The following is a 27,583-nucleotide window of genomic DNA, read 5'->3' on the forward strand; positions in this document are numbered from 1 at the left end:
AATTCTGATACAACTTCAGACTTGTGCTTTATTTTAAGAGACATATTGTCATTGTTCAGGACAACGAAATTACAGTTGCAATTTTACATTTTATTTATTGCATGCCTGCCTACTTAATTTTTATCTCCATTGTTTCTGATACTGTAACGTGAGCAATCTCTGGCACAATAATTTCCTTCGGGATAAATAAAGTCTTAATCCAATGCTGTACTTAAGATGATGCCGAACATTATGGAATGTGAGACATGTCATTGTAAAACTACTTAAAAAGAGTGGAAATGTCAGTGTTGTTTAGGACCTTTGTTAAGAACTATCTTGATGTGTTTGTCATTTTTAAGACCTGTTTCATCAATTTAAGATAATTTAATATCACGTATATTAAATTATACCAATTATCTGTGGCATTACTAAAAACTACATTTAGCAAAACTAATTTTAATAATATGGTAATTCTTTTCAAAGACAACCTTACACAAATGTGTACTTTGTTAGCACAATAAAAAAACCTCTTTATTTTTAGAAGGCACATTCATTAAATACAATTCAAAACAATAAAATTAAAATGCAATCTCAGTTATACATTCTAGTGACATATCACAACTTTATTAGAAATTATTTTAGAAATAGCATTTAGTAGAGGTATTGACATACAACTTAATTTCACAATGACCACTGACTTCAGGCTGACATTCAGGCATTCTTCTTCTTAGACATTTTGCACCACTTCAGTCCCTACAACAGATGAGTCTGAGGTGTACTCTTAATACATTCATACATGTAACTTTACAGTAGATTCACAACAAGCTTCCTCCCCATCTTGCGTGCCTGGACCACCACTGTGATCCCGTTTTAATTTGGCACTGAGAAACGCTGCTTCTTCTTCTGGGCTCCCGCTGCCTTCTGCATGCAGCTGGCCAGGAAATCCAGGCACCGCCTGGAGTACTCCTCAGGGAAGTCTCGGAACAGGCTGACGTGGGCAGGGGTGCCGAAGTCAAAGCTGTCCACCGGAACCCCCTTCTCCTGCACGGCCTTCACCATCAGCTCCACGTCCCTGTGCCGGATCACCCTGTCCGCCCGGGAGTAGAGGTACAGCTGGGGCCAGGGCGAGGGGCTGTCCCGGAGGGCGTCGTAGTGGTTCTTGTGGATGTACTTGGTCACGGAGTACAGCACGATCCTCAGCAGGAACACCATGCAGGCGAACAGCGCCAACAGGAAGTAGAGCAGAACCACGTTGATGTTGGGGCCCAGGGAGGCGGTGATGGCCCGCAGCGCCCCTCTCACGTTCTGACTCCCGGGGGCGCTGTCCACCACAGTGCCCACCACCTTGAGGGTGCTGAACCGTCCGTGGCTGCACAGGAGCTCAGCCATGTACCTGTACAGCATGAAGCCACCGTTGCTGAACACGTGGAAGAATATGGGGTTGTTTTCCACCTCGTAGTCATACAGCAGTTCCAGTAACTTGTGGGCAATGGTGCTCAGCTCTTTGTAGCCGAAAGACTCCGATATGAACACTGTCTTCAAGGGAGCGGTGTAGCGGACTGTGATGCATCCCTGTAGGGATAAAAAGAGGGTGAAGTGGTGTGAGGAATGTGTAAGCTGAAATTACTCTTGACATTCAATATGCTTGTATAATTACATTACATTACATTCATTTAGCAGACGCTCTTATCTAAAGTGACCTCCAGCACAAAAGAACATAAGTCTCTCCGTTCAAATTGAATGAGCAACAGTGTCAGACCGGACTAACAACACTTCCAGACCAGTGAGTGTGAGCGTAACACTATTCAAGCCCTACCACAAGTTATCTTGTGTTAAATTGACTAGACAGCCTAGAAACTAAGGGAAGCCAAGCGCACACAATGCCACCCATCACAGGCACAATAAAATATACAAGCAAATAATTTCAGTACAGGTCTGCCATAGGTTATCATCACCAAAATTTTAAAACATGTATAATGACAAGCACTGACCTGTTCGTTATAAATTGAGCTGTACTTCGACAGATGTTTGTCTTTGCAGCCAGCCCAACCCAACAACATGACCACTGGCTCCTTTGATCCCTGCCAGTACTTTTCTGCAAGGAGAATGCGGAATCATTTCATATTTTTCAACAAGTTCCATAGAAATTGTTACCCAAGAGACAAAGTCCACTGACTGAACAGTTGAAAGTTTAACTTGAAAGATTTTATCAGCAGAAACGATTGCCTACAGAAGACAAAGAAATAACATTGGTAGCTAGTTAACACGTTTTGCTTTTACCCCACGTTTATCTTTCTGCATAGGAAATCAGTTATGTAAAAATACGCGAATGAAAAAAACGGTACAATTCAACAAACAGCTAACATCAAGATGAATTACCCTTACATGCAACAGAATGTTAAATTAACTTGCGAGGTGGGGTTTGCTAGTTAGCATGCTATACATCTTTCATTTAGCGAGCTAAGTTTATCTTACCCGTAATGCACGCTTCTGGAAATACTATATTGTAATCTATGTCGACATCTCCCATACTGAACTTGTTTAAATCCCCTGTAACATTGGACTTGTTTATCCGTATCAATCTCACAAGCTAGCCGTCAATTGTTGCTAGCGAGCTGCCGTTTTGTCTCATAAACTCACCCTTTCACCTCTACGAGCGTAACCAGCATCACCAGCGTCAAGACAACGACACCAAGAACAACTTCCGGGTGAAGAGCACAATACGTCAAAATAAAAGTGCTTAGAGGCGTGCAAAGAAGCGCTTCAAACAATACACTTTTGGGTCGAGCATCCTATGATGATGACGTTATACACATATGTGAAATATGAAACATGTTGCGCAGAGGAATTTAGAAGAATTCCTTGTTTAGTATGTAATAAAATAAAAGCACGTCGGAAAATTCGTATGTAATGGTATGGTAAATTTTGTGTGGGGGGAAAAAAGAGGCATGGATTTTTTGGTGCCACTAAATGAAATTCTGATGAAATTTACAAAACCTGGCGATCCTTGACATGCCATATGAAAATAATCAGCTGATAACCAGCTGAAGGGGCAAGTGTAAGTCTCTCATTGTGGATAGGAACACTATCGAAGCTGTGACTCCATTTCCAGAGCTGTTTTGAGGTGCAATACTGTAGGCAACTGACAAAACAAACAAGATGCCCTGGCCATTTTAGTTCTAAAACGAAATATGGTTTCTTAACTTCCTCTTTTAGCTTGGGGCAACAGTAGCAAAACTTTGCTTGTTTTCAGACGTGGATGAAAGTTAATCACTCAGAACGCATCTTTTTCCTCCAAGCATATTAGTATTGCTCGGAACGATCACCAATAGGACAGACATAGTACTGTAACTACAAGCCTGTACTGGTTTCACGTTCAGAAAAGGATGCCAAACCTCTTCATCGTGATTAGCGAGACCAAACTTTCACGAAAGGCATTTCTCCAGTTGAACACTATAGAAATGATCCCTGAAAGTATAGTCTTAGTGAAATGCTGCCGCGCGCACAGGAGCATGTAAAGTGTCCGTACGTTTTACCCACGGTGTCTTTCTACATCGCCTTTACGCAATGCGCGCCAAAGGAAATGCAACAGGTGCGATTAAAAATGCAAAGCTCTTTGGCAAAGGTATGCTCTCTTAACAGTACCAAAGCTGAGCCCAGGGGTAAATTCATGTTACATTCTCACCGCGAATCAAGGTATCCTCCTAAACCGGAGGCTTTTGTTGTGAAAACAGTCCGTTGACAGCTGTAGGTTTTGGAGCGTATTGCTTCTTGTTGTCAGAATGTAACATGAAATTAACCCTCAACCCAGCTTTCTTTCTGTTTTGAGAACGTACCTCTACCAATAAGCTTCGTATTTTCAATCCCCCCTGTAGCACTTGCTTTGGTGTGCGTTCAGATCGTTGAGCCTGAATACCGAGCACGCCGATGTAGAAAGACACCGTGGGTAAAACGTGCGGGCACATTACATGCTCCTGTGCGCGGGTCAACATTTCACCAAGACTATACTTTCAGGGATCATTTCTATAGTGTTCAACTGGAGAAATGTGCTTCGTGGAAGTTTGGTCTCGCTACTCACGATGAAGAGTATCGGTATCCTTTTCTGAGCACGAAATGAGTGCAGGCTTGCAGTCGTTGGACTACGTCTGTACTATTGATGACTGTTCCGAATATTATTAATGTTCGGAGGAAAAGGATACGTTCCGAGTGAGTTGTTTCAATTAATATCACAAATGCAAAAGGTAATGTGCATTTAATTTTTTTCATGTTTTTTGTGCCTGTGTTTTAAGGCAAGGTCGCCATTTCAATGTAGTTGTTCAGTTGCTCTCTTAATAAGGATTATAGTTTTAACAATTTAATAAAGGAAACTAGGTGTCAAACTGATATACTGCTGATCGACAACACTTAATTTCTTCGACCTTGTTCACTTGTTCTTTCAGTTGGTCTAAGGTTTGGTTGTTAAAGTTTTTTTTTTAATCATGAACACATTCACAAAGATATTCATGAGTACTACGTATTGCATTGATAATGATAAAAACAGTCTCATTATTGAAACCTCTATTAACCATTGCATGTAAAGTAGGCCTACGTGAGGCAGTTATGGCCTGCAAATATGGGAATCTATGAAAACCTTTTTGTTTTTTTAAATAATTTCTGTTCCAACTTTACCAAAAACATGGTGATGTATGATACTTTTCATAGTACTTTGCTGGGCTGTGTTGTACATTGGACAAACGGTTAGTAAGAAAGATATCAGATAATTCTTTGGCTATTGTGAAAACAGTCCATCGACAGCTTTAGGAGGATATGTTACATGACGTTAATCCTCAACTCGGCTTTCTTACTGTTAAGAGAACACACCTTTGCCAATAACCCTTGTATTTTTAATCGCACCTGTTGCACGTCCTTTGGCGCTCCAATGCGCACAGGCGTTCGGATCGTTGAGGGCGACAGCGCAGCACACTGATGTGGAAAAACACCGTGGGTAAAGCGTACAGACACTTTACATGCTCCTGTGCGCGCGAAAACAAAAATCTAAGGCTATACTTTCAGGGATTGTTTCTATAGTTTTTAACTAGAGAAGTGTGTTTCTTGAAAGTCTGGTCTCGTCAATCACGATGAAGAGTATTTGTATCCTTTTCTGAGCGCGAAATGAGTACAGACTTGCAGTGCTGTCTGTGCGATTGATGACCGTTCCGAACCGTACCAGTACGTTCGGAGGAAAAGGGTACGAGCTGAGTGATTTGTTTTGATTAATACCATGAAAAGGAGACTCTTATTATAAAAGTGTTATGCTGTTTGCAATGTAGTTTTGTTCGTGCTTTACAGTGTTTGTTTAACAAATAGAGTAGCCTGTTCGTATTATTACGGGCATTTAAACATGTTCAGTTTTCGGCGCTATATAGTTTTAATGGAAAGACGCACTTCCAATATGGTTGGTCACTCTTAAGAGTTGCAGTTGTAACTACTTAACATTGGAAACTGAGCCTAAAACGGGCGATATCTTGCTAGTTGGCAACTCTGGATTCTCTTCATAATCCCTGCAAACTGTGACCTCAGGTCAGAAATGTTTTTTTTCACTTGTTCTTTCAAGTATGTAATGTAAATGGTGTATGGATTATATGGTTAAGGGGAATGTGGCATTCCACTTACAGATGTCTATTATTTATAGATATGGTTTGTTGAATGAAGTTACAATACAAACGTATTCATGAATGCGACCAATTCCCGTGATTCTGGCCAAAATAGTCTCAATATTGAAGCCTCTGTTAACCTTTGCATATAAAGTAGGCCTACGTGGGGCAGGTATAGCCTGCAAATACGGAAATCTATGACATTTTTTAAAACTCTTTGAACACCAAAAACAGGCTTGTCAACCAGATACATATTGAGGAGGGTGATTCGGACCAGTTTGAACCTTGAAATCCAGTCAGTAAGCGTTTTGCACAGTTTCTGTTTAAGTATGAAATATAGCAGATAACCCTTGGATACCTGTTGCCCTCCCTTCGGCGCCCCGCAGCGTGCAGGCGCTCGGATCGCTGGTCTTGGCCACCCTGCACGCCGATGTAGAAAGACACCGTGGGTAAAACGTGCGGGCACATTACATGCTCCTGTGCGCGGGTCAACATTTCACCAAGACTATACTTTCAGGGATCATTTCTATAGTGTTCAACTGGAGAAATGTGTTTCGTGGAAGTTTGGTCTCGCTACTCACGATGAAGAGTATCGGTATCCTTTTCTGAGCACGAAATGAGTGCAGGCTTACAGTCGTAGGACTATGTCTGTACTATTGATGACTGTTCCGATTGTTATTAACGTTTGGAGGAAAAGGATACGTTCCGAGTGAGTTGTTTTACTTAATATCACAAATGCAAAAGGTAATGTGCATTTATTTTTTCTTTTTTTGTGTTTATGTTTTCATGTAAGGTCGCAATTTCAAATGTAGTTGTTCACTTGTCCTCTTAATAAGGATTCAAGTTTTAACAATTTATTAAAGGAAACTAGGTGTCAAGCTGATATACTGCTGATCGACAACACTTAATTTCTCCGACCTTGTTCACTTGTTCTTTCAGTTGGTCTAAGGTTTGGTTGTTAAAGTTTTTTTTTTTCAATCATGAACGCATTCACAAAGATATTCATGAGTTCTACGTATTGCATTGATAATGGTAAAAACAGTCTCATTATTGAAGTCTCTATTAACCTTTGCATATAAAGTAGGCCTACGTGAGGCAGTTATGGCCTGCAAATATGGGAATCTATGAAAACCTTTTTGTTTTTTTAAATAATTTCTGTTCCAACTTTACCAAAAACATGGTGATGTATGATACTTTTCATAGTACTTTTGGGCTGTGTTGTAAATTGGACAATCGGTTAGTAAGAAATGTATCAGATAATTCTTTGGCTATTGTGAAAACAGTCCATCGACAGCTTTAGGAGGATATGTTACATGACGTTAATCCTCAACTCGGCTTTCTTACTGTTAAGAGAACACACCTTTGCCAATGACCCTTGTATTTTTAATCGCACCTGTTGCACTTCCTTTGGCGCTAAATGCGCACAGGCGTTCGGATCGTTGAGGGCGACAGCGCAGCACACTGATGTGGAAAAACACCGTGGGTAAAGCGTACAGACACTTTACATGCTCCTGTGCGCGCGAAAGCACAAATCTAAGGCTATACTTTCAGGGATTGTTTCTATAGTTTTTAACTAGAGTAATGTGTTTCTTGAAAGTTTGGTCTCGCCAATCACGATGAAGAGTATTTGTATCCTTTTCTGAGCGCGAAATGAGTACAGACTTGCAGTGCTGTCTGTGCGATTGATGACCGTTCCGAACCGTACCAGTACGTTCGGAGGAAAAGGGTACGAGCTGAGTGATTTGTTTTGATCAATACCATGAAAAGGAGACTCTTATTATAAAAGTGTTATGCTGTTTGCAATGTAGTTTTGTTCGTGCTTTTCAGTGTTTAACAAATAGAGTAGCCTGTTCGTATTATTACGGGCATTTAAACATGTTCAGTTTTCGGCGCTATATAGTTTTAATGGAAAGACGCACTTCCAATATGGTTGGTCACTCTTAAGAGTTGCAGTTGTAAGTACTTAACATTGGAAACTGAGCCTAAAACGGGCGATATCTTGCTAGTTGGTAACTCTGGATTCCCTTCATAATCCCTGCAAACTGTGACCTCAGGTCAGCAATGTTTTTTTTTCACTTGTTCTTTCAAGTATGTAATGTAAATGGTGTATGGATTATATGGTTAAGGGGAATGTGGCATTCCACTTACAGATGTCTATTATTTATAGATATGGTTTGTTGAATGAAGTTACAATACAAACGTATTCATGAATGCTACCCATTCCCGTGATTCTGGCCAAAATAGTCTCAATATTGCAGCCTCTATTAACCTTTGCATATAAAGTAGGCCTACGTGGGGCAGGTATAGCCTGCAAATACGGAAATCTATGACATTTTTTAAAACTCTTTGAACACCAAAAACAGGCTTGTCAACCAGATACATATTGAGGAGGGTGATTCGGACCAGTTTGAACCTTGAAATCCAGTCAGTAAGCGTTTTGCACAGTTTCTGTTTAAGTATGAAATATAGCAGATAACCCTTGGATACCTGTTGCCCTCCCTTCGGCGCCCCGCAGCGTGCAGGCGCTCGGATCGCTGGTCTTGGCCACCCTGCACGCCGATGTAGAAAGACACCGTGGGTAAAACGTGCGGGCACATTACATGCTCCTGTGCGCGGGTCAACATTTCACCAAGACTATACTTTCAGGGATCATTTCTATAGTGTTCAACTGGAGAAATGTGTTTCGTGGAAGTTTGGTCTCGCTACTCACGATGAAGAGTATTGGTATCCTTTTCTGAGCACGAAATGAGTGCAGACTTACAGTCATAGCACTGCATTTGTACTATTGATGACTGTTCTGGACATTATTAATGTTCGGAAGAAAAGGATGCGTTCTGAGTGATATCTCTTTCTTTGTGTCGTAAAATTACAAGCATCCGTTACTAACAACCGGAAAAAAACTAATTAGTTTTGTTGGTCTTAATCACTATCAAGCAAAACCGTTCAACTGAACTTGTTTAAGAGTTAAATTTCTAATGATTTAATGATAATGGAGCATTAAACGGTTTGACCAAAAGGAAACATAGGTACAGAGTCATGTACAACGGTGATGGTGAAAGGGTTATTGTACATTGCAGTGAATACAGCCAGTGAATGACAGGTGAATTACAGTCTATAAACCTGTAGTATACAGTCACAGATAAAGTATTCAAAGCTCTAGGGCACAGAGTGGGACAGGACCTGGAATGACTCACAGTTGGTGACAGAGACACCTGTTAACAAAAAAACCCCCAAAAACAATATATAACATATTATGCAAAGGAGTTGTGATTAATTGTGGGTGTCCCTTACCATAGTGCAGCCTAATCGAGATGTTTCAATTCTAGGAACACACCTCAATGTATTGTTTATTGATTTGCGTTTGAATGCATCATAGAAAGTCTCTTTCTATTGTGTCTTATGTATCGCTGCTCATGGCATGATGATGGAAAAGTAAACGCTTCCCTTTTGAGCACCGATTTGTGTTTTCCACGATGGGTTATGAGTGGCGCCGAATTCAGTATATGGACTCTTGCACATGCGCACTAAAACACATCGCCTGATATGACAATAACCCAAACATTATTGATAACAAGTACAAGTAAGAAAACAATGGAAACAGTAATGGGAAAACAATGTAACAAATAACTTTGTACGGCCTAATAATATGGCGACTTACTGTGACAATGTTACATGCCTCCTGCCTTCTGCCCCGTTTGTCAGATACCTGCTTTGGAAAGCTTACATAGCTACAGATTTTCCGATAACGACTTGCTGTATCAATTACGTGTATGCATGCATGATGTGTTCATCATCGAACGTTGGCATTCTAATTGGGCACTTGTCATAAACCCGAGGCGCATCAAAACGCAGGGCGCGCAGGTTATTGACCATCAGCACATGCACATTGCTTGCGGGAAAAGAAACCATGGGTACTGTGTATAGCTGCTTTGTAGACTTCTCTGGCGCGCCGCATTTGAGGCAAGACTATACTTCTAGGGATCATTTCTATAGTGTTTAACTAGAGGAATGTGTTTCGTGAAAGTTTGGTCTCGCTAGTCACGATGATGAGCGGTGGTGTTCCCTTCCGAACGAGAGCCGTGTAAAAGAATGTGTTCTATCATGTTCTTTTGTATCGATGATCGTTTTGTTTCACATTAGTGAAACAAGAGGAAGGGAGCACGGTCTGAGTGATTAATGTGCTCGCAATTCGTTTAACTGCAGTGAGAGATAAAATAGTGATATAGCACGCTGTTTTAACTTATTCTTGTCATACATGTAGTCTGCGTTCTTTCGTCTAACACTTTGCGCGCACACTTTACACTAGAACAAAAGGTTGAAAGTGCGTTCTTTGGAATGTAGTTCTTCAGTTTCCCTGCACGCCTGTCGCTAACCCATAATGTTGGTATAATTATCCTTTAGGACAAACATCTAGGAAATTAACGATTTTGACGAAATTAACTTGCTCCCTAACTAGTTGAGTGAACGTTTCAAGTATGGTAGTTGCGAGCCGATTGTGTGCATTATATATATGATCACCTCGCAATTTCTCTTAAGACTGCTTACTTTTTAAGTTAATTACGTTTAGTGGTTTAGTTGAGTATTGTTTTAGTAAACACTTCCCAATCTTGTGGAGTCAGTGGTCCACAGGGATCAATAGGCCTTGACCCAGGGTAAGTTTATTTATCTTTTCATAACAGGTGTGACTAGAGATAGCCCGTCCTGGATCCCGAATGTTGCCATATCTGGGTGCTTAAGGCCTTATCGCCCTGCAACCCCACCCTTTTCATTGTTACCATATAACGGTGAACTCTATGTGATATCCTCTGAGTGACAAAGTTACAATTTAATCTCGCCATGTGCTCTCGTTTTTCAGCTATTGAATTTATGTAGAATTTGAAACAATATGAAGAGACACTAGCATGCGTGCAAATAAAAAAATAAAAAACTACAAAAGAATGCAACAGGAAGCATGTTTCTACGCAGAAACCTGAAGCAGATTCATATCAAACTGCTTTTCCACCAATGGCCAGAGGGTGGCAGTAAAAGCTTTCTCATAGTGTCCTCCTTTACTTTCGTGAAACTGAGTGGTCAGATGCGCCCAATCGTAACTACAGGTCCCAGGATATTGTAACGCAGTTGTTGGTGACCCACAGATGCCCCTCCACATAAATCACCAGTTTCATTGTGGACTTCAGCATTTACTTTAGTGCGATCCTTACTCGTTTCCACAATGCTGAAGTGTTGCTTGGTTATTTCTCAGACAGGAAGATAAAATAGACGATGTGTTAAAGAGGGAAGGTGCATTCCAGCTTCAGATATTATGATGATACATTAATCTTCCATTAGTGTAGTCTTACTCTGTCCTGTACAGCATTATTCCAGTTAACACATTTCACATGCATCATTTGTCAGGGTGATTTACAGGGCATCATAAAATACAAATGCAGAATTCAAATGAACACACTACAGCATTAGCATGATATAAACGCAACCAAATATCTCTCTGTCTTTATACAATTTGAATTAATTCTTTGGTAACACACCCAGCCCTGTGGTTGTAGCTTTCATAACATGTACATCATAATTGATTGTTTTTATGATTATTTATTTTATGATTATTTCCCCTTCCAAGATATACATCACAACTGAAGAGTTGGGGAGAGAAGTATGCCACAAGAGAATATATTGATTCATTCTCATATATCTGAGGCATGGCAAACCTCAACAGCTGCTGGAATTAAACTGACAAGTTCAATGGACAAAGAAGATACAAGTACATGTTTAGTATAACCAGATTGCTCACTCAACTTTACAAGCACAGCATAAAATGCAGACCCATAATGTGCCATTCCCTTATATGCTGCAACAAGACAGATCATCTCTGGGTGATATTCCTACAGCTGACTTATTTGCCACCCAGAGCTCAACAGCTGGAAGAGGTTATTTCTCACTCTATCAATCAGAGATCAGTAATGAATTATGCTGTGTCTAAATTCAGTTTATTGACACTTATGCAATCACTTCCATCCATTCATTTTTGTAAAAATGTTTACTTTATCAAGTTAATGCTTTCATTTATGTCTGTGTATAACACAGTTGTTGTGTAATATCTGCCTCTCTGATCTCCCTTCCCTTGAACTCGTCTTTTTTGCATTTCAGCGGGATTTCTAACATTTTGACATTCCCCGGGTCGTGCATGTGTGAATGAATGTGATTAAATATTGACTGAATCCAATAAGAGGACTTTCCTGAGGGTCGTGTTGATCATGGCCTGAAAATTGCACTAAATGTGCTATGCATCCATTGGGGACACTATTGGTTGCAAAATATCGGTCCTCATCTATTGGTCCTTGTTGTAGAATATTCACTAGGTTCTTCACAACATTATTTTTGTCACATGGCCATTGGAACCTATACTTGCCTGTTTTTTCATGGCATTCTGTTCAAGAGAGGACAAACGTCAGATTGTGTAGTCCTGCGTGGACAAGTTGTCCTTTGGACACATGTGGGTGTTTCTTGTCTTGTCTCTTCCAGTGATGTCACTCAGAAAAAATCCATTACTTCGCTGAAAATAAACAAAACACACAAAAAAAATGCAAATGCAGAATTTACAATTATTTAAAGTGCTCATGCTCAGACCAGGTCATGGTAAATCACAAGACCAACTTTTTGTTGTTGCTTTTCATTCAGCCTGAAATGTACGCCAGTAACCATGCAAAATGGCAGTCAGTCCTCATAATTTCACACTTATTAATACAACACTGAGACATCCGATGCGCCTTGCCTACTGAAGAAGCTATGCTGTTCACCATGCTGTTACTGTGTACCTGCTATAGACCACCTTTTGAGGCACTCCCTAGGCTGAAAGGCAGATGACATCTTTGTCATATTTACATATGCTACGTCATGTTCACATTACGCGGGCATAAAAAAATATTCATATTTTACAGAATGTAAAATTAGCGACATAAAATGTTAATGGTTTTCAAAAGTTTTCTTTTCAACAGTGTTGGTAAAAAGCTGTGTTTTAATACCGCTGTAATTTTGAACTTGTAAGGATTTGACAAAGATCCGGTGTTACCTGCTTTATGGTGTAAATTCACTGTAATCTACAGCTTGTCGATGTGCGAACGCACATACTTACCCCTCGCCCCCTCAATCATAACAGAGCTTGTTCGGTCATTTCTGGCGTTTAGGATTGGTGTAGCAATAGCTATCCAATTGGTTTACGTAACCGTCAATCATATTCAACCCAATGACGTAAGTTGACAAGGGTGTTAGTGTCAAAGTGTCCTAACGATTCGTTGGCAATCCTAGCTGTCAATCATATTCGTGGGCGAGGTGGGTCAAATTGCAAGTTGGGTCCTTTGGGAGAGGCGAATGTTTGGAGAAGTCAAGACGCGATGTTTGGCGGCGCATAGGCGCTCAATGGGATGACAGCAAAGACGGCAAAAGGAGTTTTTGTTGCTAAATTGTTGATGGGGAGAAAAACATCACAGAAGTGGAACTTCAAGGCTTGGTTAATTTACTAGATAGCAGAGCGAGAGTGATTTCATACCATTGCACGAAGTACGGCCGAAAATAAGAGGATTTCTTTTATTTAGCTTGCTAGCGAGCTATCCAGACAGGGCACAAATACACAATGCAAGTCGCGAGTTTTGCGCACTTAAGTCGTTAGCTGGTGGGCTACTACGTTAGCTAACTTTTTAGCGTTAACTGGACTGGACTCACTTGCTCGCTCGCCAGCAGAGCTTTTTTTAATGCAGCAAAATTCCTTTGTATTTTTTGCGTTTTGCATTTCACATGTTTTATGAGGGCTGTAAGTAACCAGATCGCTTGCTCGTTCGCTAGCCAGCCTGCTATTCATGGCTAGCCACATGAGCGTGTTATGCGTCGTATGGATAACATGCCAGGCATTGGATTGAAATGAGGGCCGCCGTCCCGACCCCAGGATCGCTTCAGCTACACCATGACAAACAACAAGGTAAGGCGTTTAGCAAACTTTGTCAGCTTACTTGTTAGCAAGCATGCTGGCTCCTGCCATTTTCCGAAAAGTATGACCAGCTCTTGAGCTGGGTTGTGTTGTACTGGGTCTGCAAATGTTAACGGCGTTACATGTTTTGATGGCAGCTACTAACGTTACGTTAGCCGAACTCCCCCAGCATACTGACTGCACAACAGGCGCATTCCGCTCCAGTGCATGAACTTTGCTATTAACGCACAGCTCACATTAGCCAGCTAGTAACCACCTCAACATACTTGGGGTATAACCCTACAACCTATTTTGGTCTCCCGTATCATTTTAAATTTGGAATAATGTAAATTCTGTGCAAATAGTCTACATCACAACTGCCTGTGTTGTCCCCACATGGTTCAGCTTATTAGCTAGTTTAGTTGTACTGACGAACAAGATGGGTTACAAATTCAAGGTGAATTGCTTGTTTATTCCAGATGAGTTGATAGCTAGCTAGTTTTCCAGCTTGCTAGCCGGTGTGAATATCTGGCTTAAAATGGTGTTTACAAGTGGCTCGCCAACTTGCCAGCGTCCTCATGGACCCGAGAAAAAGAATGCGCACTCAGCTGTGTTAGCTATGTGGCTAACTTGCTACACAGCGTAGTTAACGTAGTACAATTGCGTTAGTAAATATTTGATTTGACAGTTAATATTAGGTAACAGTTTCCATGCCGAGTTTATTGTATATGGGCGTAACGGTAGCTGCTGATTGCCTTGCTCTCGCCATAAATTCAAAAAATTCCGCAGTAGTCTAGGTACTTATTCTTTTAATTTTTAATTTTTCCATCGTGTGTTATCAAGAGGTCCCCTTGAAGAGAACACCGTTGAACAATTCGTACTTCTTTATGTTTTATTATGAAGTGCAGTACAGTGGGGGTGTTATGTTTTTGAGTCTTACTAAAGTTGACCGACGAAGTTACGTGACATTGAACTATATTCTATAAGTGTATCAGGTATTTTATTTACTTTGCAGGCAACGCAGTATTTAAAAGTGAAATTAAAGCAATCATTTAGTTGGCTTCAGTAGCTCACTGATTTGTGGACACTACAGTAACTCACCCACGGCAACTCGCTGGAGGTACCGGCCTTATTAACTTTGACAGTAAGATTTTGTGAATGGTACTATGTCTCCGCTAATGTGCGAAGTTACTCAAACAGCGTGAACTTCAAACTTAGTCCTGGGTTTGGGTTCTCCGATCTCTCGAAGGCGTTTTTCATAGAGGTACCGTAAAGCCCAGTAAATACGCGACCATATTAAATCCCAGTTCATACGCGACCGTACATTTGACAGCCAGCCACAGAGTCGCTGTGGGTTATGACTCCGCTCGCAGCGTAAACATTTAGCCTCGAAGGGGAAATGTTTTGAAAGCAGGCTTTTGGGGACTTCCCAGATGTCACCTAAAAATTTGACGGCATTCCCGTAATGTCACAGCAAGGGAAAGCAAACATGAGCGTGGCCTCATAGAAATTTTAGCTGCTGTAAGCGTGTTAATTATTCACATCCTGCCTTTCTCTGAATGAATGGTTCGTCGCGGTCAGAGTTGGGGGCAGTTCCATTTCGGTGCAGCCAGTGCAAGAAAAGAACTGAATTACAGTTTATTATTTGAAGAATCTTAGTAGAAAATGACGGGGGTATTTTCAGTTCACGAAATGAATGTCATTTAATTCCCTGAATTGATTGAGCTGAGATGGAATTCACTGACAGCTCTGGTTGTGGTTTGATCAACTCGCTCCTTATTAGAAGCGAGCCCCACTTCTTTGATATTACCGACGCGACGTCAGTCATTAAGATCGTTAGTATTGGGTAATACTGTTGTTTGCTTAGGGGTCCTCCATTTTATGATCTGCAGGGGCATGTGTCTCACTCCTCATAAATGTGATGAATGTTTAATTTCACCAGCCTGTAATTTGGAACTGAATGTCCCCTTAGTCATGTAAGAAGTGAAGGAAATACCATACTGACAATGCCTTTTTTCCCCTCTTTCTCTGTGATGGGGGGCATTTCTGAAGTCATTCTGCTGAAAGAATTCAGTTGTAGACTTCACATTTCCTTGTGAAATTGCCATTGGTTATGCCAGTTCATCAGATCTATGCTGCCAAAATGAACTAACACCTATACTGGTGGCTGTTACTGATTTTTATCAATGTACAAATTCATGAACGTACAGTTTCCCAGTTTTTTGTGTTAAGCATTCGCTGAAGACATGATCACAATACCCATGTTCATTTTGTGTCACATTATAAAGTCCATTAACAACTGCTGTCAACAGATTCACAGCTCAAAACAAGTTTAAAGTGTTGAGTTACTTCACTGCAGACCCTGTGGGCATGAACTTGAGGTTGAACATTTTGTTAATGTTCAGAACATACTTGCTTGCGGGCAATCCTGCTCTCTGCTGTTCCAGACTAAACTTGCCCTGGTCACCTGCTTCCCATCTTTGTGGATGTTACACCCACACACGCCCACACAGTTGTTTGGGCTTTAATATCTTTAGCCTAAGAAAGATGGATCTGTTATGTGGTCTTCGGAACCAGTGATGTCTCAGCCAGCTGTAGTTAGTGTCTGATTCTCGGGAACATTCAAAGCTACATTTTATGCTTCAGCTTTTTTCCATTTAGCCTATACTACAGTTATGTGAAATTGAAGTCCTGTATTGAATCTCTTATGAATTTGACCCATTGTGATTCTAAAGCTCCACAACAATACTAAGTGAGAAAGAGAGCAGTTAGCTATCGTCTGTCCTCTGTGAAGCTGGCACACCACTATCAGCCTCCTAAAGTGCACTCTGTATGCTGGTTCCTTTAGTTCCAGTCAGTCTCTCTTTTCATTGGTCAGATTGATTTATTGGCCGTGTACATCTTCATTTATTGGACACAGGGCAGAAAAACAGCCTTCAGCTGTCAACTGTCGTTTGTAGAATTTAAAAACAGAAGTAAATGGTTGGACAGATGACATATTGAAGAGGAGATGGTGACGCAAAAAAAAAAAAAAAAACAAACAAAACTTGCAGGAAGCTCAGGTTGGGTCACCCCAATAGGGAGAGAATACTACTGTCAGCTGAGCCTCCATCAGGCCTTTATGAGAGCTGCCTTTCCCTTCACATTCACAGATGTATACAGAGACCTCGTTGCTTGGTGACGTCTCTGGCTTGGAATTCTAAGTGTCTTTGGCAAACAGTCAGAAATGTCGATTGGCTTTCCTGCGCTCTGTTACAATAATAGTCCGGTGGGGGTGTGTGTCTGTCGCTTTGGCATCTTTGGAAATTGCGTAACTTTCTTTTTATTATTTATCTTGTCTTAAAGAATGGCAGCGATTTTCTTCGGCTTGTTTATTTCTTGTACGCGCATAATTGAAGAGGCTGGACTGAGACAGAAAGTACCTCGCACCGAAACGCAGACCTGCTCCCTGGTTATTATTTCCGATGGCTGGAATTTCAGGCATGCTGCTGTTCTGATCCTCTCTGTGTAAAACACATTGCGTAACTTGATCACGGGAGTCTTACAGTACCTACCACCTGTCGAGATGAGACAAGCTGAGCGCAGATTTGGTCTGATCTTTGCATATTTGCCTTTGACCTCAGAACACCAAGTAAAGATATGGACCAGAAAACAGTTGGTGACAGAACATTTAGGTTTGTGCTATTTTTGTTTGGTTCTAATAGTGGATACTGTGGTTTAGTCTGTAATGCACTTGGCCCACTCTAACATTTTTCTTTCAGTTATGCGATTTGCCTAACCCTTCGGTCTTAAACTAACAATGGAAAGGTACAGCTTTTGCTGCAGATCAGGCTTTTTATATTGGAGATTTTTTTACCACGGCTCTCTGCTTTGAAGATCTTTCTGTCCTTTGTGAGTGTGCATCAAAGGTATCAGTATTTGATTTTTTATTATTTTTTTTTTTTATCTTCATGCTGTGTTGAAGGAAGGGTTTTTAATATCTCAGTAGAGGGCATGGATCGCTGTGTGACCTGAGGGTAAGTTCAGTGAAAAATGAAGACCGTCAGTCATCCCAACTCCACCTCCTTGCGCCTGTGAATACGTTATGTCCCAAATTCATAACAATTCAGTAACTGTATGTATTTATGTAAATAAAACACTCATTAGTGAATGAGTTTTATAGTCAAAGGGAACAAAGTTTAATGAAACTCCCAAGCTTTTTATTTAGAGGTGGAAAACTTTAACTGTGTTTTCTCCTTAAATACAGTCTTTACCTCTGTATACAGTGCCATTGTATTTATTTATTTTTGTTTTCTTCACAGAAGCCTTCACGCATAGAGGTTTACAGTGGTCTTAGTATTCACCAAAAGAAAAACACATTTCGTGATTGACGGACCCACCTCCCATACAGGTTCCACTGCATATGTTGATTCTTACAACAGTAGGGTATTTCCCCCCTTCCCTAGCTGTTTAGCAAAACTGGCACTGTGTCCATAGCAACACTTATCTAAATCGTCCGCTTTGAAATTCTAACTCATCCAAAGATAGATATCGCAGAAGCAAAAAGTCACACTTGAATCTTAGAAATCTGAAACAGTGAAAGAGTTCTTGCAAATGAAGTCTGTGAAGCTTTGAAGACACAGTCAACACTGAATGCAGGCTTATTTGATGGACCATAAAGCAGAGAGTTTTAATCTGCATTTGACTTTTTTCCTCAAACTGAAAGTGATACATTTTCAAGATGAACCATGAAAGTGTCTTTGCACCTTTTTAAAGTATGTGAATAATACTAATTTGCATATCACACCAAATGTATTAAAATGAATTGAAAATTAGTCAAACTGTCAGTCACGCCAATATTAAAATAGATGCATCAATCAAGGTTTTGCAAGGAGCAGCAGACGGTGCTGCGATTGTCATAAGTCACACTTTCAGTAGAGAAAACCTGGAAATCAGACTGAGATGTGCCTGTCAAATGCCTACAGAAGGTGCTTAATGTTTTGGAAAGTTGCCCTGAAGATGATCTGTTCTGAGTTAACTTTCAGGTTCCTTTGTCATATGATACTGTGCGAGCCCAACAACACTTTACATTTAAGAATAAAAAATGAATCATTTGTGTTCCTCCAGTTGTATAAATAGTATTATTCTCCTGACAAGCATATTGGAACTAAGGTCCAGTGCAACATGTTCCGCACACACAAATTCACACACAAACACACACACTCTTTACTGTGTTACTCAATACCCGTTACATATCTTGCAAACCAAAGTTCACCTGCAGCGGCTCATTTGTGATAGCTGTGATGGTGCCACTGTGCTTCTGAGCTGGCATTCAGCAGCTCTCAGCTCCGCTCTTTGTGTGAAATTAAATTACAATTGTTTAATTATAATTTTCTTAGCATTTGATTGGCATATTATGAATTTGGAGTAATTCAAACACAGTAAGTCAAGACGCAAGTAAATCAAACATATTATTTCTGCTTTAGGCAGGAATAATATGCTTTGGACTGCATCACCATGTAAATGGTGTGTCTGTTTTGCAAAAGCAGGAGATAAAGTCGCCTGTGAGCTTTGGATGGATTTTAATCTGTCACTTTTATACCAATATAATTCTTTTGATGTTTTGAAGTAAGTCGCTGAAACTTTTTTGATTATTCAGTCCGGTGTGCAAAGTTCGTATATTTTATTCCATTGCGTAATCAGTATTTGAAGAGGCGCGGGCTCGGTGCCTCTCTGAACGCCGCTCGCTGTGCAGCAGTGGGTCTCTGTGTGCGTTGCTAGTACCCTCAGCTGTGTACTCTGGGTTATTGCCTGAGTCAGCCCAGGGATCGGATCTCCGTGCATGGCCCGGGGGTTGGGGGGGGGGGGGGTTGGCAGGGGCGGGGAGAACTTAAGTGTCTATTGTACAGCCTTGTAAACATGTGTGTGCCGGGGCAGCAGCTGAGGCTGTTTGTGGATTGGCGCCAGGTGTTACACTCCCAGGCCACCCCGGGGCTGCCCCCACTTGCCCCCCCCACACCCCCCTCCTGCTAGAAGTGTTCACCCTCGCGCTCTCAGCTCTTAACACCTTCACTGTTCAGTATGCTGCTGTGCTTCATGGGATTTGCGTGCAGACACCCTTGTACAGTGTCAGTTGGTGTCACACGGCTCTATTCCGCACGCACCCTTTGACCCGTTTTATGACGCTGGCTTTTTCACGGTGCGGTTGAAGTGGATCACCTTGCGCCACACTGCCACAGCTGTCCCCCCCTCCGATTTCCACCTGAATTAAACTAATCGTGCTAATGCTCACAGGAGACTCTTTCCCATGTGAAGAGACTCCACTGCTTCCTGAAGAATGAGGTGAAATTTATTGCACTGGTGAGCAGTGAACAGTGTGTGAACGCTGTGAGAGCCAGACAACAGCGTTTTTGGATTGGCAACGGCCCCCGACGTGAAATCGTTCATGTTTGTGCATGTGGTCCGTTTTAGGTGCCATTAAACGCTGGTTAAATTATGAGTGAGATTTCAAGGAAGCGTCAATGTCTGTTTGGTGAGATTTTGTGCTAAAATTCCTTGGGATAATGAGTGGTGAGCTGTGTGAGAGTCAGGCAGCAGCTTTTTGGAATTGGCAAACGCTCCCAACGTGAAATAGCTCGTGCTCGTGCTCGGACACTTGAGTTCATTTTTTAGTGCCATTAAAGGCCGGTTACACCGTGAGTGAGATTACAGGGAAGCGTCTGCGTCCCGTTTGGGGAGGTTTTGTACTGAAAGAAGGGAAATGTGTCATAACTGCCGCGCTGTGGCTGCACTCCCTCACCAAACAAGCAGAACTCCGGCCAATCGCCACCTCCGGCACCGCGTTTGTGCCTTTCCCGAAAAGCCCGGCCTCGCATTCCCGGCAGGGGGGGTTTTACAGCCCAGCTGCAGAATTGTGCCAGGAGCGGAGCAGAGCGGAGCGGAGAGGAGGAGGAGGAGGAGGAGGAGAGAGCTCCTTTATAAGGAGCGACTCTGAGCTGCAGCAGTGATGCAACACTTTCCACTCGATGTGTTATTGATGCACCAACGGGGAATCGATCTCCGTTTTTTCACTCTCACTTCGTCTCCTGTTTGCGGATCAGCCTTTTGTCAGCTGCACCGATGCTGTGCCTCTAGTGTACATTCCATAACCTTAAAACGGCTTTGGCCGCTTTAAACGTTAAATACAGTTGTCTGATAAAGGCGCTGGTCTGGGGAGTTCAGTGCTGCGAAGTGAACGCGTTGCCATAATGATGTTATAATTGGTGAGGAAGGAGTGTAACTCCTGGCTCTCTGTGTCAGCATGGGTAGTGTAGAGAGCACAGGAGGCAGCGGGTTTGGTGTGCAGGGGAGACGCGGTGGCAGAGGGTTTGGTGTGCAGGGGAGACGCGGTGGCAGAGGGTTTGGTGTGCAGGGGAGACGCGGTGGCAGAGGGTTTGGTGTGCAGGGGAGACGCAAGCTGATCCCCTCATTAATGCTCTGTTTTTGTAGGCTGCTAGGCCGCGGGAGGAGGAGGAGAGGCCGTTTGATAAACACACACACACACTCACACTCAAACACACACACACACAGCACGATTGTACCGGGAGAAGGCCGCCGCCGCTGCCTTAATCTGATGCATCGCTGTGTAAGCAGAAAGAGAGGAAGGATGTCATACACAGTGATGAATCGGGGCTCTGTTCTATAAAAAGCCCGCTAATGAAAGGGTCTGGGGCCGCGCGGGGACTCGCAGGCCGCGGGGGGCGGAATCGGGGGAAACGGGGGAGGCTGGACTCCCACTGGAGGGGTGACGGCGTAGGAGCCCCGCGAGGAGTCAGCCGCGCCCCCCCCCACAGTGCTGCGGTATGGGGGTGTGATTGGCCTGTTTGATTTTCAGGGGCAGTCCAGCATGCTCTCTGTGTACTTGTCTGTGCTGTGGTTGGGTGACACCTGTGTCCCCTTCCTGAAAGCTCAGGTCTCAGCCTCCACTCAGCCTCTTATTTCGGAGTTGTACAGGGGACTGATGAGGGAGGGAGATCGACCTACTGTGCACACATTTGCTTTCATCCTGGCTGTTGAAAGGGGGGGGGGGGTGAGATGGAAAGATTATGTTTCAGGATTTTCCTGAACACCGTAACTATGATGAATTGTCTCAGGGGGTCTGAGGCCGACAAATCGTTTGAAGTTCCTGTTCCAGCAATAACAAACCCGGAGTGCAATTCTAATTTTAAAACCTTTTTTTCCTCTGTGTGTGTATGTCCGTGCGTGTGTGTGTATGTCTGTGTGCCTCTCTCTCTCTCTCAGGTCTGCCACAGCCTCTCACCTGCGTGTGAAAGCAATGCGAAGCTCGTTGCCGGTTTCCCGTTAAAGTCGTTTGTGCAGCAGTAGCCCCCCCCCCCCAGCGAAGCCATGGACCGAAACAAGCGCAACTCCATCGCAGGGTTCCCCACGCGGCCGGAGCGGCTGGAGGACCTGGACGGCGGGGGTGCGGGGGACACCACCCCCTCCCCGCTGGGCCGCGTCTGCCCCTCCTCCTACCGGGCGCTCATCTCCGCCTTCTCCCGCCTCACCCGCCTGGACGACTTCATCTGCGAGTGGATTGGCTCCGGATTCTTCTCCGAGGTCTACAAGGTCAGCCGGTCCCGTCTGCCTTGATCGTCTGCTGTGGACATTACATTACTTTATGTTACATTGCATTATGTTACATTACATTAAACTACATTACATTATGTTACATTATTGTCATTTAGCAGATTCCCTCATCCAGAGCGACTTACGTACATGTGTGTTACAGTTTCATCCATTAATACAGCTGGATATTTACTGAGGCAGTTGTGGGTTTAGTACTTTGCCCAAGGGTATAACAGCAGTGCCGCAGCCGCGGGAATCAAACCTGCAACCTTGTAGTTACAAGCCCTGTTCCTTACCACTGTGCCACACTGCTGCTCAATTCAAATGATTAGAATCCCCCAAGTGCATTGAGTGTAGAACCCTTACGTTTTGTACTTACTGTGTTACTGTGTCGCAGCAGTTTAGCATGGACAGATTAGTGTGATCTTGTGGTTTTATTTTTTTCCCCAGCTCCATTCACTTGTAAAGCCGGCTCGTTCCCAGCCTGCGCTGCGCTGTGCTGTGGTGATCTGAGTTTGCCCTCTGGCTGTGGGGAAAGCCTGCGTGTTTTCACCCTGGCGCTGAACGCCTCTCCCGGGGCCCCGCGCGCTCTCTCGCGTTCGGATTCTCCGCATTCCTCCTCCGCTGGCGTTTCCACTCGAGCAGTGAATCCGGAGCGGCCTGCAGCGAGAGCGTCTGGCCTGCGCTGCAGCCGCAGAGGCAAGAACAGGACAGCTGTCTGCGCAAACGCAGCTATGAATCCTCAGGTTGCGCCTGTCAGCGGAGCCCCGATGACAGGCCCAGGGAAACCCGCTGAAGCCTCTCTGTGCTTTAAACATACATGAGGCTGGAGCTCTGCCAGGACAGGGGGGAGGATCTGGAGAGGCCGATTCAAGCGCGCGTGAATCAAAAGCACATGTGTGCTCCGCCTTTATGAGGGCCGCAGAGCATCAGACAGCCAGAGGCAGCGCGGATACTTCAGGCTGGCTCAGTGGCTTTTTAACTGCGCCGAGGAGAAACCGGTCTTCACCCACCCCCCACCCCCACATCCCTCATTCCCCCACCTCCCCCCCCGATGGCTCACAGTCAAACATTTTGAAGCATTTTCGGTTTCCACGACTTTGAAAAGAGATCAGTCTTTTTTATGGAGTGAGAAGACTTTCACCCCCTTTTTATTTGGTGCTTAAAATCGAATTATGCGGCTGCATTACGCACTTCACAGGCGAAAGGGCGCTCTTGAAGTTAGCCGCGTTACACTCTGATCTGGAGTAACGGGTGAGCTTTTTACAGACAGGCAGAACGCAATAAGTTGTCCGTCATTACAGAGCTCATGGAGTAGGCCTAAGATTGCAGCCACACACAGGTCAATCATGTTTACTTTGCTGAAGTCTGATAGTCTATTAATAGCACTGCTAAAAGGCCAGCCAAGAGGCATGTATCCCCTGTGCCAGGACCAAGAGTGAAACCGTTATTACCGAGGATACAAATGAGTGATAGTTCCTTAGGTAAGGTTAAAACTGTAACCTATGTAAGTCTCTCTGGGTAAGAGCATCTGCTAAATGACAGTAAGACAGTTAAATAATGTGTAAGAATTCAGACAATGACCAGACTAGCTGAGTTTCTGGTTAGCTCTGTCCAAACCCTTCTGTACTTCTTCCATAAATAACAGGGACTAAATAATCCACTGACCTAAAATGTTTATCTCTTTTTATTGGATTGTAAGATTCAGTCCACTGTATTTTCTGTAATAATCCATGGACAGGAAGAGGGCTGTTGGAAATGACAGGGACTGGCCTGTTTGGCATTGGAGGTCAGACAGGCCCCGGGGGCGTGGTGTTTTTCGTGTGGCGATGGATATTCCCATCGCACGGGTCGATTCGCTCATATCCGCGCTTCGGGGTGCGCGAAACGCAGCGCGCCTCTTTGTCACGTCCGCGTTAGTGCTCTCGCTCTCACCCCATGGAGATATGCAGAGGTCTGCTAGCCCTGGTTGGTTTGTTCAGTTAATATTGTCCTCAGTTTGGATTATTCTGTAAATCTGAGCGAACAACACTGGTTACTTCAGACTTAGACAGAGCCCTTGCCATAGGGGCTTATATATATATATATATATTTATATTAGCTGCCGATTACAGAATTAGACAGACTTAAGGGTAGAGGGTGTGCTGTCATGATAAGTACCCAGTTTGTAGGTCTCACGATAGGTCTGCCATCGACGAATCAGAGAGATTGCTAATGGCTCTGCTCAAACTCAGGCTTCACTACAAACCCTTTCAGAGCAATGATGAACATTAATGGCTCCTGGTGATGAATGCTGTAGGGAGTCTCAGTAGCATCGGTCTGCCCTTGTAGAAAGCTGCTCAGCAGGGATATGCATCCAGGACGTGGATGGATCTGTTTGCTGTAGTTTATCATGTAGCCGCAGGGGTGCTGTGATAGGCTGCATTACTGCGTGGAATATTGGAGTGGAATATGCTGGAAGCTGTGCTTATAACAGGCGCATTCCCTGGCCAGGGATTCAGGCAGCAGTGTGGCGTCATGGTCATGAGCAAGGCCTCCCTCCCTTACAAAGCAGGCAGAAGTAGCAGCAGTAAAATCTGACTTGGTTACAGTCAGGATCTTTGCATGAATGGAAAGACTCTGTGGCCAGGCGGGATGGGAGTTGGGGGTGGAAGGCTTGTCAGGCAATCCTGTTAGTGCAGGGCAGTGCCTCGGTGCCCCGCTGTGCGGCGGCATGCCGTCTCAGTGGCAGGCTTTGGCACAGCGTGCGGGGATTAAAGGGTTAACGCGCCGGAGCAGAAACGCGGCTGGCGGGGGATGGGCGGCCTGCCACTGGCCCGGACAGCGCTGACATCACCGCCGGCGGCCAATCGGTGCGGCCTCCGTGGAGCCGGCACCCCGCCACGGGGCAGGGCAGGGAAGACGTCCCTCAGGCCTGCGGTGTTGTATGGCCCCGGTGTGAAGAAGCGGAGGAGTCGGTGTGAGTTACGGCCTCCAGCCTGAGCGGTTTATGCGCGTTCAGCGCTTTTCCTGCAGGCCGCGGGGACCGGGGGACCAGGCAGCTGCGATTCTCGGGGCCCCGTCCAACTGTACGAGCCGCGCTGGTTATGTCAGCGCTGTGATTTGCTGCCGTGGCGATGGCACGGGGACGGCCCATCTGCGAGCGTTTGGGAGCGCGCCCCGCGCGTTTATGACATAATGGGATTAGCGTGTTTTATTACGGGTCCGAGGCGCTGGAACGCCGGCCGCTTTGTCCCGTCCCTGAGCTCGGGTGGAGGAACCCCGGGTTTTATTCCGCTGCCAGCACTGAGGGGTGGGATTAGTCTGACAGGAGAGCCGGAGCGCTGCGTGGATCCAGCGTGTTTGGAACAGCTTGGCAGCGTCGGGGGGTGGCACAGCGGGCTGTTCCAGACCGGCTGCTCTCTCCGCAGGTGGGGTATCGGGGAGGCGGGGGGAGGGGGTGTTTGCAGAAGCCCCCTTAAAGCAGCCAGCCCCCCGATTTCACAAGAGAACTCTCTGTAAGCCCTCAGAGTGCCATACTCGGCTTTGATTGCTCCACCCTGTACCTCCGTGCTTCTATCCCTCTGGCTCTCCCTATAGGCCTCTCTCCCTGTAGGGCTGTCTCTCTCTGTGGACCTCTTCCTGTAGGGCTCTCTCTCCCTATAGGGCTGTCTCTCTCTGTGGACCTCTCCCTGTAGGGCTGTCTCTCTCTGTGGACCTCTTCCTGTCGGGCTGTCTCTCTCTGTTGGGCTGTCTCTCCCTGTAGGGCTGTCTCTCCCTGTAGGGCTGTCTCTCCCTGTAGGGCTGTCTCTCCCTGTAGGGCTGTCTCTCTCTGTCGGGCTGTCTCTCTCTGTCGGGCTGTCTCTCTCTGTCGGGCTGTCTCTCTCTGTGGACCTCTCCCTGTCGGGCTGTCTCTCCCTGTAGGGCTGTCTCTCCCTGTAGGGCTGTCTCTCCCTGTCAGCCTCTCTCTGCAGGGCTCTGTCTGTCCTTGCCCTGGTGTCTCTCAGCCTCTCTCTGCAGGGCTCTGTCTGTCCTTGCCCTGGTGTCTCTCAGCCTCTCTCTGCAGGGCTCTGTCTGTCCTTGCCCTGGTGTCTCTCAGCCTCTCTCTGCAGGGCTCTGTCTGTCCTTGCCCTGGTGTCTCTCAGCCTCTCTCTGCAGGGCTCTGTCTGTCCTTGCCCTGGTGTCTCTCAGCCTCTCTCTGCAGGGCTCTGTCTGTCCTTGCCCTGGTGTCTCTCAGCCTCTCTCTGCAGGGCTGTCTCTCCCTGTCAGTCTCTCTCTGCAGGGCTCTGTCTGTCCTTGCCCTGGTGTCTCTCAGCCTCTCTCTGCAGGGCTCTGTCTGTCCGTGCCCTGGTGTCTCTCAGCCTCTCTCTGCAGGGCTCTGTCTGTCCTTGCCCTGGTGTCTCTCAGCCTCTCTCTGCAGGGCTCTGTCTGTCCGTGCCCTGGTGTCTCTCCCTGTCAGTCTCTCTCTGCAGGGCTCTGTCTGTCCTTGCCCTGGTGTCTCTCAGTCTCTCTCTGCAGGGCTCTGTCTGTCCTTGCCCTGGTGTCTCTCAGCCTCTCTCTGCAGGGCTCTGTCTGTCCTTGCCCTGGTGTCTCTCAGCCTCTCTCTGCAGGGCTCTGTCTGTCCTTGCCCTGGTGTCTCTCAGCCTCTCTCTGCAGGGCTCTGTCTGTCCTTGCCCTGGTGTCTCTCAGCCTCTCTCTGCAGGGCTCTGTCTGTCCTTGCCCTGGTGTCTCTCAGCCTCTCTCTGCAGGGCTCTGTCTGTCCTTGCCCTGGTGTCTCTCAGCCTCTCTCTGCAGGGCTCTGTCTGTCCTTGCCCTGGTGTCTCTCAGCCTCTCTCTGCAGGGCTCTGTCTGTCCTTGCCCTGGTGTCTCTCAGCCTCTCTCTGCAGGGCTCTGTCTGTCCGTGCCCTGGTGTCTCTCAGCCTCTCTCTGCAGGGCTCTGTCTGTCCGTGCCCTGGTGTCTCTCAGTCTCTCTCTGCAGGGCTCTGTCTGTCCTTGCCCTGGTGTCTCTCAGCCTCTCTCTGCAGGGCTCTGTCTGTCCTTGCCCTGGTGTCTCTCAGCCTCTCTCTGCAGGGCTCTGTCTGTCCTTGCCCTGGTGTCTCTCAGCCTCTCTCTGCGCTCAGTGTCGGCTCGCGAGTCGAGAGGCAGATGAGAAGGGAGCGAGCGTTTCCTGTTCTCGAGGCGATATTTACAGGCCTGTGCCCGCATGCACGGCCCTGCCGGTCCACCCTGGGGGACCCGCTGCAGGGCTGACGGCTGCTCCGCACCTCTCTCTCTCTCTCTCTCTCTCCCTCCCTCCATCTATCTTTACATATCAGCTGTAGGAAGTGATATAGCGGCCTATTCTTCTCACACTTCGGCTTCCTGCGGTCGCGCTCTCCCGCGGCGACAAGCCAGCGCTGCTAAAAGTGAAATGTTTCTGTAACGTGAGCGAGTGAGTGCAGTGGGCTTTATG

General features: G+C 45.1%; 2 protein-coding genes and 7 non-coding genes across 9 annotated transcripts in view; 7 read left to right on the plus strand and 2 right to left on the minus strand.

Moving 5' to 3' along the window:
* Positions 1-687: 687 nt before the first annotated feature.
* Positions 688-2,614, minus strand: tmem53 (transmembrane protein 53). The gene is made up of 3 exons (XM_036554789.1): positions 2,455-2,614; positions 1,971-2,074; positions 688-1,551 (listed from the first exon to the last, which is right to left on the minus strand). Exons 1-3 carry the CDS (start codon positions 2,507-2,509, stop codon positions 850-852), a joined length of 861 nt encoding a protein of 286 aa, XP_036410682.1. The 5' UTR covers positions 2,510-2,614; the 3' UTR covers positions 688-849.
* A 634-nt stretch (positions 2,615-3,248) lies between these two features.
* Positions 3,249-3,463, minus strand: LOC118796165. The gene has a single exon (XR_005005846.1). It is a non-coding gene; the product is annotated as a small nucleolar RNA U3 (small nucleolar RNA).
* A 514-nt stretch (positions 3,464-3,977) lies between these two features.
* On the plus strand, positions 3,978-4,190 carry LOC118796166. The gene has a single exon (XR_005005847.1). It is a non-coding gene; the product is annotated as a small nucleolar RNA U3 (small nucleolar RNA).
* Positions 4,191-5,015: 825 nt separating this feature from the next.
* On the plus strand, positions 5,016-5,222 carry LOC118796169. The gene has a single exon (XR_005005850.1). It is a non-coding gene; the product is annotated as a small nucleolar RNA U3 (small nucleolar RNA).
* An 891-nt stretch (positions 5,223-6,113) lies between these two features.
* On the plus strand, positions 6,114-6,326 carry LOC118796168. The gene has a single exon (XR_005005849.1). It is a non-coding gene; the product is annotated as a small nucleolar RNA U3 (small nucleolar RNA).
* Positions 6,327-7,147: 821 nt separating this feature from the next.
* LOC118796170 lies at positions 7,148-7,354 on the plus strand. The gene has a single exon (XR_005005851.1). It is a non-coding gene; the product is annotated as a small nucleolar RNA U3 (small nucleolar RNA).
* Positions 7,355-8,242: 888 nt separating this feature from the next.
* On the plus strand, positions 8,243-8,455 carry LOC118796167. Its single transcript, XR_005005848.1, has one exon. It is a non-coding gene; the product is annotated as a small nucleolar RNA U3 (small nucleolar RNA).
* A 1,119-nt stretch (positions 8,456-9,574) lies between these two features.
* LOC118796163 lies at positions 9,575-9,786 on the plus strand. Its single transcript, XR_005005845.1, has one exon. It is a non-coding gene; the product is annotated as a small nucleolar RNA U3 (small nucleolar RNA).
* Positions 9,787-12,965: 3,179 nt separating this feature from the next.
* tesk2 (testis associated actin remodelling kinase 2) overlaps positions 12,966-27,583 on the plus strand; it is a 36,077-nt gene continuing 21,459 nt past the window's right edge. Inside the window, exons 1-2 of the mRNA XM_036553889.1 lie at positions 12,966-13,578; positions 21,826-22,152. Coding sequence (XP_036409782.1) covers positions 21,931-22,152 — 222 coding nt within the window. The 5' untranslated portion in view covers positions 12,966-13,578; positions 21,826-21,930. The remainder of the gene's footprint in view (positions 13,579-21,825; positions 22,153-27,583) is intronic.

Source organism: Megalops cyprinoides, chromosome 20 (genome assembly GCF_013368585.1).
Source record: "Megalops cyprinoides isolate fMegCyp1 chromosome 20, fMegCyp1.pri, whole genome shotgun sequence".
NCBI classification, from domain to species: domain Eukaryota; kingdom Metazoa; phylum Chordata; class Actinopteri; order Elopiformes; family Megalopidae; genus Megalops; species Megalops cyprinoides.

Coding starts and splice junctions, on each gene's coding strand:
- tmem53 (XM_036554789.1), bottom strand. CDS start 2,509: ATGGGAGATGTCGACATAGATTACAATATAGTATTTCCAGAAGCGTGC. Junction 2,075..2,454: donor TCCAGAAGCGTGCATTACGG/GTAAGATAAACT, acceptor TTCTCCTTGCAG/AAAAGTACTGGCAGGGATCA. Junction 1,552..1,970: donor GCTCAATTTATAACGAACAG/GTCAGTGCTTGT, acceptor TTATCCCTACAG/GGATGCATCACAGTCCGCTA.